Source organism: Heteronotia binoei, chromosome 19 (assembly GCF_032191835.1).
Source record: "Heteronotia binoei isolate CCM8104 ecotype False Entrance Well chromosome 19, APGP_CSIRO_Hbin_v1, whole genome shotgun sequence".
NCBI classification, from domain to species: Eukaryota; Metazoa; Chordata; class Lepidosauria; order Squamata; family Gekkonidae; genus Heteronotia; species Heteronotia binoei.
The window spans coordinates 42543414-42556336 of record NC_083241.1 but is presented as its reverse complement, the minus strand read 5'-3'; the positions used below and the strand labels follow the sequence as shown (position 1 = coordinate 42556336).

Below are 12923 nucleotides of genomic sequence, written 5' to 3'. Positions count from 1 at the left end.
CCGCAGCAGTTGAGAGACTAGCAAAATTTGCCGGATGTAAGTTTCCATGAGTCAAAAGCTCTGTTTGCCAGACAGAGGTAGGAACTTTGATTCTCAAAAGCTTATACCCTGAAAATATTTTCAGTCGCTAAGGGGCTACCGGACTCAAATCTAGCTGTTTATGTACCGGTAATTTTTGAGGGATTATCCATAAACGTTGCAAAAGGATGTAATAGATTTATGAAGATAATTTAAACCAAGAGAGACAGAGAGAGATAGAGAAACAGCTCTAACTTAAACAATGAGCACAAGAGGGTATTTCAGTCGTGAAATCCAGTCCTACCAAATTTAAGAGCAAAGACGATTGTGACTGATGTGGCAGTCCTATGCACGCTTACCCAGAAAGCAGCTTTATTGGACACATTTTGGATTTACTCCCAAGCAAACCTGCCCTGGGCTTTGCAGGTTAGCCATTCCGCTGCCTTCCCCATGCTAAAACACATTCCCCTCTTTTCGGCGGGGCTGGGTCACGACTAACTTTTGCAGCTGTGTCGAGTTCGAGGCTGAATGTGTTAAGGTCTTCAGACGCTTCAAGCTGGCTTTCACGGTTGGCAATGTGGGGCTTCATTGGCCAGCCTGCTGGACTTGCTCTTCATGAGATGCCATGCAGACCCCCTAGAAACAGTGAGAATTTCCCTGTTCACTTAAACGGGGTTTGCAATGCATCCCACAACCTAAAATGTGACATTTTTAAATGTACGAGGTAATGGGAACGCGGGGTTCTGTGTGTGTTGGATTTCCGCAAACGATCGTTCCTTCAGAAACCGCTACCGTTGGGTCTTGCTCTCTTCTCAGGTAAACCTGCTTCCAGCCTACTTAGACGGTCAAATATGACTTGCCTTGCAAACATTAAATGCAATTACTGGCACGCCCTCCCCCTCCTCACCCAGACGATGCCATGGCTTTCCCTCTATTTTCCACGACACTAAATGTGCAACCTGGACATAAACCACTCACTCGACCTAATTAAACGAATTCTTCCTCTCTATTAAAAATTTAGAAGTGCTCCCTGAGTGTAAACAAGTCATTTTGAAAGGGAAGAACAGGAAACCTAATGCCCACGAATAATTGGGGCGCTTTCCCTTCGGCCAGCCGCTTGCCTGCGACGGCGGCCCATAAATTATCCTAATTCTTCTCCGATATTCGGAGAAAAGCCAAGGAGTATTTAACTGTTTGTGATTAAAGGCCCGGCTCGTATTTATTTTTAACACTTCAATGTAGTAGTGCATTTTGGGGATATTCTGCAGACACGACACGGCATTCTGGAGATCGCTTTCTGTCAGTTAAGGGAGAAGAAACATCCCATGAGGTGGACCGAGGGGGCTGACCCAGAGAGCAAGATTTGGGGGTAGGAGGCAGACAGGTGTGAGCTGCGGGGCCTGATCCACATGGGCCTCTATGATGCACAAGCCCTTTTGGAATTAATTGGCACATGCAATTCCATCTAATCCATTGAATTCTCATATAAGAGTCCGTTGCAGTGAATTGAAAGAATGCCCCTTATTTGTCACTGACATTGGCATCTGCCCCCCCCTTCCAGTTCTGTGGATGGGGGACAAACCCCACTTATTTCTTTTCTAAATCATGGTCACCTATTTTACCATTTCCTCGTAACAATCTTTGCAAAATCTCTTGGCTTTTAAGGCGACTGCCGCCCCGTTCCCCATACACCTGGATGGCTTTGGATCGCTGGATGACCCGAATTGGCGATTATCTCTTCTCCCTGAATGCAGCTCAGGCAGGCAAAGGAGGGAGGCTGTGTGCAGAAAGTAAAGGATGAAACAAAGGTTTCCTGACACCATTCTTTGGAGAAGGTTAGCGCAGTGTAGGGAGATGTAAATGTTTGCTTGCGAGCTGTAACAATTCAAAGTGCAGAAAAAGTCGTACGGCTTTCTTAGAGCTCCCTCTAGTGGGAAACTACTCTCTCTGCACCTTCTCGAGCTGATTTTCTTTTTTTTTGGGGGGGGGGGGAGTCTACTACTGCTCTCCATGATACAGCCAAGTGCAGCAGGATTTGTGCCCATGGTATTTACCTTCAGCTACTTTTTAAAATGAAGGTGGGAGTCGTGGCTCCATGGCAGAGCATCATAAGAACATAAGAAAAGCCATGTTGCATCAGGTCAATAGCCCATCCAGCCCAACACTCTGTGTCACATAAGAACATAAGAGAAGCCATGTTGGATCAGGTCAATAGTCCATCCAGTCCAACACTCTGTGTCACATAAGAACATAAGAGAAGCCATGTTGGATCAGGTCAATAGTCCATCCAGTCCAAAAAAACCCAAGTGCCATCAGGAGGTCCATCAGTGGGGCCAGGACACTAGAAGCCCTCCCACTGTGCCCCCCCAAAGCACCAAGAATACAGAGCATCACTGCCCCAGACATAAGAACATAAGAGAAGCCATGTTGGATCAGCCCAACGGCCCATCCAGTCCAACACTCTGTGACACACAGTGGCCAAAAAAACCCAAGTGCCATCAGGAGGTCCACCAGTGGGGCCAGGACACTAGAAGCTCTCCCACTATGCCCCCCACCAAGCACCAAGAATACAGAGCATCACTGCTCCAGACAGAGAGTTCCAATGATAAGCTGTGGCTAATAGCTACTGATGGACCTCTGCTCCATATTTTTATCCAATCCCCTCTTGAAGCTGCCTATGCTTGCAGCTGCCACCACCTCCTGTGGCAGCGAATTCCATGCGTTAATCACCCTTTGGGTGAAGAAGAACTTCCTTTTATCCATTCTAACCCGACTGCTCAGCAATTTCATAGAGCGCCCACAAGTTCTCGTATTGTGAGAAAGGGAGAAAAGGACCTCTTTCTCTGCCTTCTCTATCCCACGCATAATCTTGTAAACCTCTATCATGTCACCCCCTCAGTCGATGTTTCTCCAAGTTAAAGAGCCCCAAGCGTTTTAACCTTTCTTTGGCTCAGCAGGCAGAAGATCCCAGGCAGTAGGTGATGAACACACATGAACCTGCCTTCTACTGAATCAGACCCTTAATCCATCAAAGTCAGTATTGTCTGCTCAGACTGGCAGTGGCTCTCCAGGGTCTCGGGCTGAGGCCGTTCCCCTCACCTCCTTCCTGCTCCTTTTAACTGGAGATGCCGGGGATCAAACCTGGGACCTTCTGCATGCTAAGCAGATGCTCTGCCACTGAGCCGCAGCCCTTTACTATGTGATGTGAATAACCTCTGCCTGAGAGCCTGCTGAGTCACTGACAGTCCAAACAGACAATACTGACCCTGAGGGATGAAAGTTAATAACATGAAAATGTAGTTTGGTTTTGGCAGTGGGGTGGAATTTGAATCAGGGTCTTGCCTGTCTGAGTCCAACACTCATAAGAACATAAGAGAAGCCATGTTGGATCAAGCGAATGGCCCTTTCAGTCCAACACTCTGTGCCACATAAAAACATCAGAGAAGCCCTGTTGGATCAGGCCAGCGGCCCCTCCAGTCCAACACTCTGTGTCACATAAGAACATCAGAGAAGCCCTGTTGGATCAGGCCAGTGGCCCCTCCAGTCCAACACTCTGTGTCACATAAGAACATAAGAGAAGCCCTGTTGGATCAGGCCAGTGGCCCCTCCAGTCCAACACTCTGTGTCACATAAGAACATAAGAGAAGCCCTGTTGGATCAGGCCAGTGGCCCCTCCAGTCCAACACTCTGTGTCACATAAGAACATAAGAGAAGCCCTGTTGGATCAGGCCAGTGGCCCCTCCAGTCCAACACTCTGTGTCACAGAAGAACAGAAGAGAAGCCATGTTGGATCAAGCCAAAGGCCCATTCAGTCCAACTCTCTGTGCCACATAAGAACATAAGAGAAGTCATGTTGGATCAGGCCAATGGCCCATCCAGTCTAACACTCTGTGTCACATAAGAACATAAGAGAAGCCCTGTTGGATTAGGCCAATGGCCCATCCAGTCCCACACTCTGTGTCACAGAAGAACATAAGAGAAGCCATGTTGGATCAGGCCAATGGCCCATCCAGTCCAACACTCTGTGTCACATAAGAACATAAGAGAAGCCCTGTTGGATCAGGCCAATGGCCCATCCAGTCCAACACTCTGTGTCACACAGTGGCCAAAAAACCGCAGGTGCCACTCCACAACACTACATGAAACTCTACTCCCTACATAATGTCTCAGAATTAAAGAGGATGAGCTTATGTATGTCACCCACAGGAAAGGTGTGAAAAATTGATAAAGAAGTGGGAAATGCAGGATGAGGAGAAACAGAAACGAGGACAACGAATCAGGAACACAGAACGAGGAGAGAGAAACCACAGTGGACGAACGCAGCAGAGATGGCGCTGGCACAAAGAAGCCCCGAGAAAAATTTCTCCTAAAGTAAAAATTCCACTTTTATTTGTACTTTTGACAGGCATGTAATACAAAGAGGCAGAATCTTTCACAGCACAGGTTTGCCTTGTTCTCTCTCTCTCTCTGGAATGTGAATTTCTCCAGCCTCCTCACCACTCCCACTTTAAGGTTAGCTACTTGGGTTAAAGCCACGCAGAGCCAAGTTAGGGGGATACACAGAAGCAACCGAGGGTATCGAGTCTTGCAAATGCAGAGAACAGGAGAGTTAGTGTGTCGATGACGGGGTCTAGTTTGGCAGGAGGAGAAGGAAAGCAGACGACACGTATCTGGGTGAGGATGGGTCCTCTCCGTCACAGTTTTCAGTCGTCTCCTCCGCACAGGTTCAGGAGGGCCCTCTGGTAATCTCCCTTTGTGTCTTGCTGCAAGGAAAGCAAAAGAGAAATTGTCCTCTGGACCCTCCTGCACATTCAACGTCTGAGAAGGATCTCCAAAATGGAAGGCACAAAAATGTGTATAATGTTCCTCCATAACCTCTTAAGAACATCAGAAAATCCCTGCAGGATCAGACCAGTGGTCCCTCTAGACCAGCATCCCGTCTCCCACAGTGGCCAACCAGTTCCTCCGGAGGGCCAACAACGGGGCGGAGAAGCCAAGGCCTTCATAAGAATATCAGAAGAGCCCTGCTGGATCAGAGCACTGAGGGTCCATCAAGTCCAGCCTCCTGTCTCACACAACCTGTTCCTCTGGAGGGCCAACAATAGGGCAGAGAAGCCAAGGCCTTCCCCTGAGAAGAACACCAGAAGAGCTCTGCAGGATCAGACCAGTGAAGGTCCTTCTAGTCCATCACCCTGTCTCATATAGTGGCCAACCAGTTTCTCTGGAGGGCCAACAACAGGGCACAGAAGCTGAGATGTTCATAAGAACATCAGAAGAGTCCATCCAGTCCATCATCCTGTTCATAAGAACACCAGTGGTCTATCCAGTCCAGCATCCCATCTCACACAGTGGCCAACCAGTTCCTCTGGAGGACCAACAACAAGGCACAGAGGCTGAGGCCTTCCTTAGAACATCAAAAGAGCCCTGCTGGATCAGACAAGAAGTCCATCTAGTCCTACAGCCTGCCTCACACTGGCCAACCGGTTCCTCTGGAGGTCCAATAACAAGGCTGAGGCCTACCCCTGAGGGTTGCTTCCTGATTCAAAGGTTGACTGCCTTTGAACATGGAAGTTCCATTTAGTCTAGCAGCCACTGATAGACCTATCCTCTTCTCTTTCATATTCTGTGTGCCGTTCCAATAGTGAAGCAACTTCCATCCTGCCTTCCTGTTTATTTTGAAGTGCAAAGGTCTCTCTTAAAAGACCAGTAAACTTGGTTAAAGCTGAATTGAATCAAGAGTGTGTTGTGGGGGTGTGTGTGTGAAACTCTGTACACTAAAAGGTTCCCTAGATGATCTCAACAGGGTGAAACCTACATCATGATGTGGTACTGTCATAATCAGAATTCAGAACTTTCTGAACACTATCAGAAAGGCCAAGTAATACATTCAGAGTTCAAACTTGAGCCAGTGTGGTGTAGCTGTTAGGCTGTCGGATTAGGATCCAAATTCGAACCCTACTTGGCTACGATGGAAGCTCACTGGCAGTCTTGGGGCCCTGACTCACTTTCAGCCTACCCTACACCACAGGATTGTTGCCAGATAAAATGGGGAGAAAGCAGAATTATGTATCCCCCCCTGAGCTCCGAGAAGGAGGAGAAGGAGAAGGAGGAGAAGAGGAGGAGGAGAAGGAGGAGAAGAGGAGGAGGAAAGGAGGAGGAGAAGAAGGAGAAGGAGAAGAGGAGGAGGAGAAGAAGGAGAAAAGGAGGAGGAGAAGGAGGAGAAGAGAGGAGGAAGAGGAGGAGGAGGAAGAAGAGAAGAAGAAGAGGAGGAATAGGAAGAAGAGGAGAAGAGGAGGAGGAGAAGAAGAAGGAGGAGGAAGAGGAGGAGGAGGAGAAGAAGAGGAGGAGGAAGAGGAAGAGGAGGAGAAGAGGAGAAGGAGGAGGAGGAGGAGAAGGGGAGGAAGAGGAGAAGGAGGATAAATAAATTCTGCTCGTGAAACCTGTGTGATCTACCACTGAGCTGTTGCCGCCTTCTCACTCACCTGGATAAAGTAATAGAGGGACTTTCGTATTTCCTCTTGAATTCGCTCTTGACTTTCAGCATGTCAACTTCAGAGCGGGAAGCCATTATCCGGATCAGGACCTTGTCCGGGTTCCTTTGCCCTGAAAGATCCATTTGTCACATTGATAAGTTTTCAACATTTGAAAAATCTTCTTTAAAAAGCGGACATTAGCTGACAAGTTACGCGAACATGGTATGACTCAAAGGCAAGACATGGGGCCATACTCGATGCAGAAAGATTTTTTTTTTTTAATAGCCTCTTTGGGTTGCTCCTATTTTTGTTCCCTGATCAGTAGGGCTTTTTTTGTAGCAGGAGCTCCTTTGCATATTAGCCACACACCCCTGATGTAGCCAGTCCTCCTGAGCTTCCAGGAGGCCCTATAAGAACAGTCCTGTAAGTCCAGGAGGATTGGCTACCTCAGGGCTGTGTGTCTTACTATGCAAAGGAGTTCCTCCTACAAAAAAAGCCCTGCAGATCAGAAACCAGGTGAGGTTTCAGGGGGATTGCACAGCAACAGACATTGGGGTTTATTTGACCCCAATGTGCCATGAAATCTCCATATAAAGATAAAAGAAAGGAGCATGTTATAGACTGAAACAAATTGCGCTCCTTTGCCCTAACATTTGCAAAGCTACTGACCCATTAAAGAACTTCTAGCTCTTCAACACCTGCTTTTAACCAAGACTTTGATTCACTTTAACATAAATGAGCACATGACCAGCACTTCAAACAGCTGGTTTGCGGAGATACTGAAGAAATAAAAAGGTAAAGGTAGCTCCCTGTGCAAGCGCTAGTTGTTTCTGGGTCTAGGGTGACATAACATCAGGGCATTTTCATGACAGACTTTTGACGGGGTGGTTTGCCATTGCCTTCCCCAGTCATCTCCGCTCCCCCCCCCCCAGCAAGCTGGGGACTCATTTGACCGACTTTGGAAGGTTGGAAGGCTGAGTCAACCTTGAGCCGGCTACCTGAAACCAGCTTCGCCAGGATTGAATACAGGTCGTGAGCAAAGCTTAGGACTGCAGTACTGCAGCTTTGCCACTCTGCACCACGCTGAAGAAATGCATGGTAACTAAAGTGGGTATTGGTTCGCTTAACTGATTCTGTTTCAGAAGGTAGCCATGTTGGTTTGTGGTAGAAGAGCTGGATTCGAACCCAGCAGTACTTTAGAGATGAGCAAGATTTCAGAGCATGAGCTTTCAAGAGTCAAAGCCCCCTTCGTCAGACACCCTTCATCAAAGAGAACTTGACTCTCGAAAGCTCATGCCCCCCAAATCTTGTTAGTGTCCAAGATGCTCCTGGATTCGAATCCAGCTTTTGTACTACAGACCAACATGGCTGCCCCCCAAAACTACCTGCACCCTGAAGAGTCTCCTATATTTTGCTACAGTTAGATTTGAGTCTAGCAGTACCCGAATTTTCAGGGCATGAGTTTTCCAGCAGCGCCCCGAATTTTCAGGGCATGTGTTTTCCAGCAGCGCCCGAATTTCGGGGCATGAGTTTTCCAGCAGCGCCCGAATTTTCGGGGCATGAGTTTTTCCAACAGTAACTGAATTTTTGAGGCATGAGTTTTCAGCAGTACCCGAATTTTCAGGGCATCAGTTTTCCAGCAGTAACCGATTTTCGGGGCATGAGTTTTCCAGCAGTACCCGAATTTTCGGGGGCATGAGTTTTCCAGAGTCAATGCTCTCTTCCTCAGATACAGGGAGGTCTGACTCTTGAATTCTTACACTCTTAAAACCCTGTTGGTTTCTTAAGGTTCTTCTGAACTCGAACCCAGCTCTTAATTGATACTCTAACCTTTCATGAATGAATCATTGGCTTTCAGTTCTGGTGGGCCTTTGCCAACTAAAAAAAGCTCAAAGTCTGAATGGGAGAGGCACAAGATAACAATGTGGAAGACCCCCCCCCAAAAAAAAATCATCTCAAAAGAATGGGAAACGGCCCACAAGGATTCGTGCAGAAGATCTTCCTGCACGGCACTGGGTGCCGGACACTTTTGCAGATACTCGTACCTTCATGGAGTCATAGAGCCGGTCAGCAAAATAACAGCTGCTTGTTCTGAATGCACTGGACTGTGGGAGAGAGGGGAGACAAGGACATGGAAGTGAAGATGTATTGCAGGTAGCATTAAAACCAGGGAGTCCTTGGAAACCTATCCAGGGTTCCCAAATGAGAAGACGAGCTTTCCTGAAGATGGCTTTCTGGAGTCAGACTGGTCCAGTGTCACCAAGTCGTTGCATCCTTCTAACCACAGTGCACAGAGCTAAGTCTTCACTCCAGCCTCCCTCTCTGGTTTCTACTGTCCCCATGGTCCACAGAGTAGGGAAAGCTCTCCCCACCCTGACCCAAGGCACACGGGCAGGACACCCACTCTGGGCATGGTTTGATCCACACATTCTCATCATTTGAGTTCTTACGGCACACCTCCCCCCTTCCCTCAAGAAGAAGATGGCCGACACATGTCCAACCTCTCCTCTGCTCAAACAATATCTCATGACTTCCACTATTGCTCGTTTTGGAGATCCTAAACCAGGGGTGGCCAAACTGCGGCTCGGGAGCCACATGTGGCTCTTTCCAACATATTGCGTGGCTCTTGAAGCCCCTACTGCTCCGTCAGCCAGCTTGGAGCAGGCATTTGTCTCTTTAAATCACTCCACCTGGCAGCTTGGAGAATGCATGTAAAGTTAACATTGCTTTCTATTCACCTCTCCCTCCCTCCCCCATCTATTTCCTTCCTTCCCTCCCTCCTTCCTCTGTCTTGGGGTTCTCTGACATACATTTATTGTGGCTCTCAAACATCTGACATTTATTTTATGTGGCTGTTACGTTTAAGCAAGTTTGGCCATCCAGGTCCTAAACTGATGGCCAACTAGTGGTCCAGTGGAGGAAGACAGCTCCAGGTGCGATCCAGCAAGATGCAGACTTGTGGTGTATTCTGGGACACAAGTAAACGTGGCCTTTGCCGGGAATAACGCCTTCAAGTCAACGATCAGCCCTGCACAGACCAGCAGCCGGCTCCATCACACCGCAGCAGAGATAAGTCAGCCGTCTCTGCCCAGCATTCGGACCAGACTCCTCCACATCTACTCACCAAGGTGGGTGAATGCGTTTTCCAGATCTCCCTTGACCTCCTTCTTGATGCTCTCCTCCATATTGTAGGGGCTGTAGCTCTTGTACCGCTCAAACACTGTCGGGGTCAGGAAAGAGGAGAACCTTTGTTTAGATCGGGGGTCCCCAGTCTTTCCTTGAGCCTGCAGGCATTCCTGGACTTCTGACACAGTGTGGTGGGCGTAGTGCCAACATGAACTGGCTGCCAAGTGACAGCCACCAAGCGTGCTCAGCTCTAGGAAGAGCTTTGACTTAGAATATCTGCATTCCCACAAATGATTCCATTACCCCCTCTGTGCAAAACATATTGAGGCGATAATGAAACACCAGGAAAGTAACTTTAAGTCAGGTTTTCCCCATTTTAATTTCTGCTTAGAAGAAGAAGACGGCTGCTGTTTATACCCCGCCCTTCTTTCTGAATCAGGGACTCAGAGCGGCTTACAATCTCCTATACCTTCTCCCCCCACAACAGACACCCTGTGAGGTGGGTGGGGCTGAGAGGACTCTCACAGCAGCTGCCCTTTCAAGGTCATCTCCTGAGATAGCTATGGATGACCCAAGGCCATTCCAGCAGGTGCAAGTGGTGACAGCTGTATGCGTGGAGATGGATGGATGGATGGATGGATGGATGGATGGATGGATGGATGGATGGATGGATGGGTGGATGGATGGATGGATGGATGGGTGGATGGATGGATGGATGGATGGATGGATGGATGGATAGATGGATGGATGGATGGATGGATGGATGGATGGATGGATGGATGGATGGATGGATGGATGGGTGGGTGGGTGGATGGATGGATGGGTGGATGGATGGATGGGTGGATGGGTGGGTGGATGGATGGGTGGATGGGTGGATGGGTGGGTGGGTGGATGGATGGATGGATGGATGGATGGATGGATGGGTGGATGGGTGGATGGGTGGATGGGTGGATGGGTGGATGGGTGGGTGGATGGGTGGGTGGGTGGATGGATGGATGGATGGATGGATGGGTGGGTGGGTGGATGGATGGATGGATGGATGGGTGGATGGATGGATGGATGGGTGGGTGGGTGGATGGGTGGATGGGTGGGTGGGTGGATGGATGGATGGATGGATGGATGGATGGGTGGATGGGTGGATGGGTGGGTGGGTGGGTGGGTGGATGGGTGGATGGGTGGGTGGGTGGGTGGATGGATGGGTGGGTGGGTGGATGGATGGATGGGTGGATGGATGGATGGATGGATGGATGGATGGATGGATGGATGGGTGGGTGGGTGGGTGGGTGGATGGATGGATGGGTGGATGGATGGATGGATGGGTGGATGGATGGATGGATGGATGGGTGGATGGATGGATGGAGGGTAGGTAGGTAATCTCCATTTCCCTTCCAGCATTTGTGACCCATGAAAGAGAAGCTGCTACAAGAGTGTTGCTTGATTTTCTTTTTTAACAGGATGTGAATTTTATCTCATCCCAGGATGTTTCAAGTGACCTTTCTGGAGGTGAGGGACGCTCCTTTCGGTCATGATGTTGATCCATTTAGCCACGTCGGTTCCCTTCCTCTTCACTCCAGCATCATACAGCTCCTAGGGAGGCAACAAAAGAATAAGTTTACTGCTTTTAAGACGCATTTTGTATTATGTAAATCTGCCTCAGTGTCCCAGTAGGGGGTGAAAGGCAGGGTAGAAAGTTTGTAAATAAATGAAATAATAAAAAGGTGGGAAGAGATCCGTGAGAGCTGCAAAGCAGTACTTACCCTGGCATCTTGGTCAATTAACTCGTAGTCAACCACGGAACAGTCCTCATTCCTCCTTCCCTATTTTTTTTAAAAGAACATGGACATCAAAGTGAGATCAGCATCAGACGCAGCCAAGAAGTCTTTTTGATACATAAAATGCTTTACAAGGTCCCATTCCCTCATATCACGGATTTGTGACCTTTGCTGTGATAATTCCTGTTTTATCGAATGAGTATGAGATGGAGACAATATGCAGATACTTTCTGCGATCCCTCGCCTGGGTTGGAGCGCTCATTTCAGCGTGCACCCACGCCTGGCATTGCCTTACTCCCCTTTCACCGTTTTTTAAATAGGCTGCCATGTAATGTTAGTAAATAGCCTGCAGGTGGCAATGTTTGCATTAGCTGAATTTGCCCATGTAACAGGGAGTTCACCATGAAAAGAGCCCTTTTCTCTCTCTCTAAGCTTCTATGGAAGAAAGAGACAGTGTAGGGTTGCCAGCTTCCCCCCAGCTGCCGGCGGGAGATTGGAGGGGGGGGGGGTGTCAGGTTTGCCAGATTTGGGTTAGGAAACTCCTGGATATTTGGGGATGGAGCCTGGGAAGCACAGGGTCTTCAGTGGGGACAATGCCACACAGTCCAGCTTCCGAAGGCATCCATTTTCTCCAAAGAAACTAATCTCTCTAGTGTGGAGATGAGCTGTAATCCTGGGGGATTCCCACGTCCCCCCTGGAGGGTGGCATACCTAACATACAGAGAAAGAGAGAGAGTGACACAGAGAGAGAGAGAGAGTCAGAGAGACAGAGATAGAAAGAGAGAGACAGAGACAGAGAGAGACACACAGAGAGAGTCAGAGCGAGACACAGAGAGAGAGAGAAAGAGAGAGACAGAGTCAGAGAGACACACAGAGAGAGAGACACTCAGAGACAGAGACAGAGATTAATTGAATATCTGGAAAGAAAAGTCAGGATTCATCTAATGTATAGGACAAGGCAGCCCCCGACCTTCTGGAGCCTATGGGCACCTTTGGAATTCTGACTCAGCAACAAAATGGCTGCCACCACTTAACTTCAGTCATGGAATGCAGATCCTTGTGCCACAGTTTTAAAAAATCTACACAGCCAATCAAGTCTCCAGCAGCCAATCAGAAGCCTTTGCTGGGCAAAAGCCCTACCTAAAAACACTTGATGGGTTCCAGAAAAAGAAGAGGAGGAGATTGTATTTATACCCCACCCTTCACTACCCAAAGGAGTCTCAGAGCGGCTTACAATCTCCTTTCCCTTCCCCTCCCCACAAGAGACACCCTATGAGGTAGGTGGGGCTGAGAGAGCTCTGAGAGAACTGCTCTTGAGTGGAACAGCTCTGTGAGAACTTGTGACTGACCCAAGGTCACACCAGCAGGTGCATGTGGAGAAGTGGGGAATCAAACTCAGTTCTCCCAAGAGTCCATGCCCTTAACCACTACACCAGACTGGCTCTCCAAAAGATACTGCCAAGTGCCATGTTGCCCATGGGCACCATGTTGGATAAACCTTGCATGGGGAAACATATTAGGAATGATGGTGAAT

The 12923-nt window shown here is 48.6% G+C and overlaps 1 protein-coding gene across 1 annotated transcript in view; it reads right to left on the bottom strand.

Moving 5' to 3' along the window:
• Nucleotides 1–4385: 4385 nt before the first annotated feature.
• The window catches only part of ANXA2 (annexin A2), a 100974-nt gene continuing 92436 nt past the window's right edge, over nucleotides 4386–12923 (bottom strand). The window contains 9 exon segments of the mRNA XM_060259895.1: nucleotides 4386–4781; nucleotides 6501–6526; nucleotides 6529–6609; nucleotides 6612–6621; nucleotides 8537–8569; nucleotides 8571–8596; nucleotides 9616–9711; nucleotides 11111–11204; nucleotides 11375–11434. Of these exon segments, the coding sequence (XP_060115878.1) occupies nucleotides 4722–4781; nucleotides 6501–6526; nucleotides 6529–6609; nucleotides 6612–6621; nucleotides 8537–8569; nucleotides 8571–8596; nucleotides 9616–9711; nucleotides 11111–11204; nucleotides 11375–11434 (486 nt within the window). The 3' untranslated portion in view covers nucleotides 4386–4721.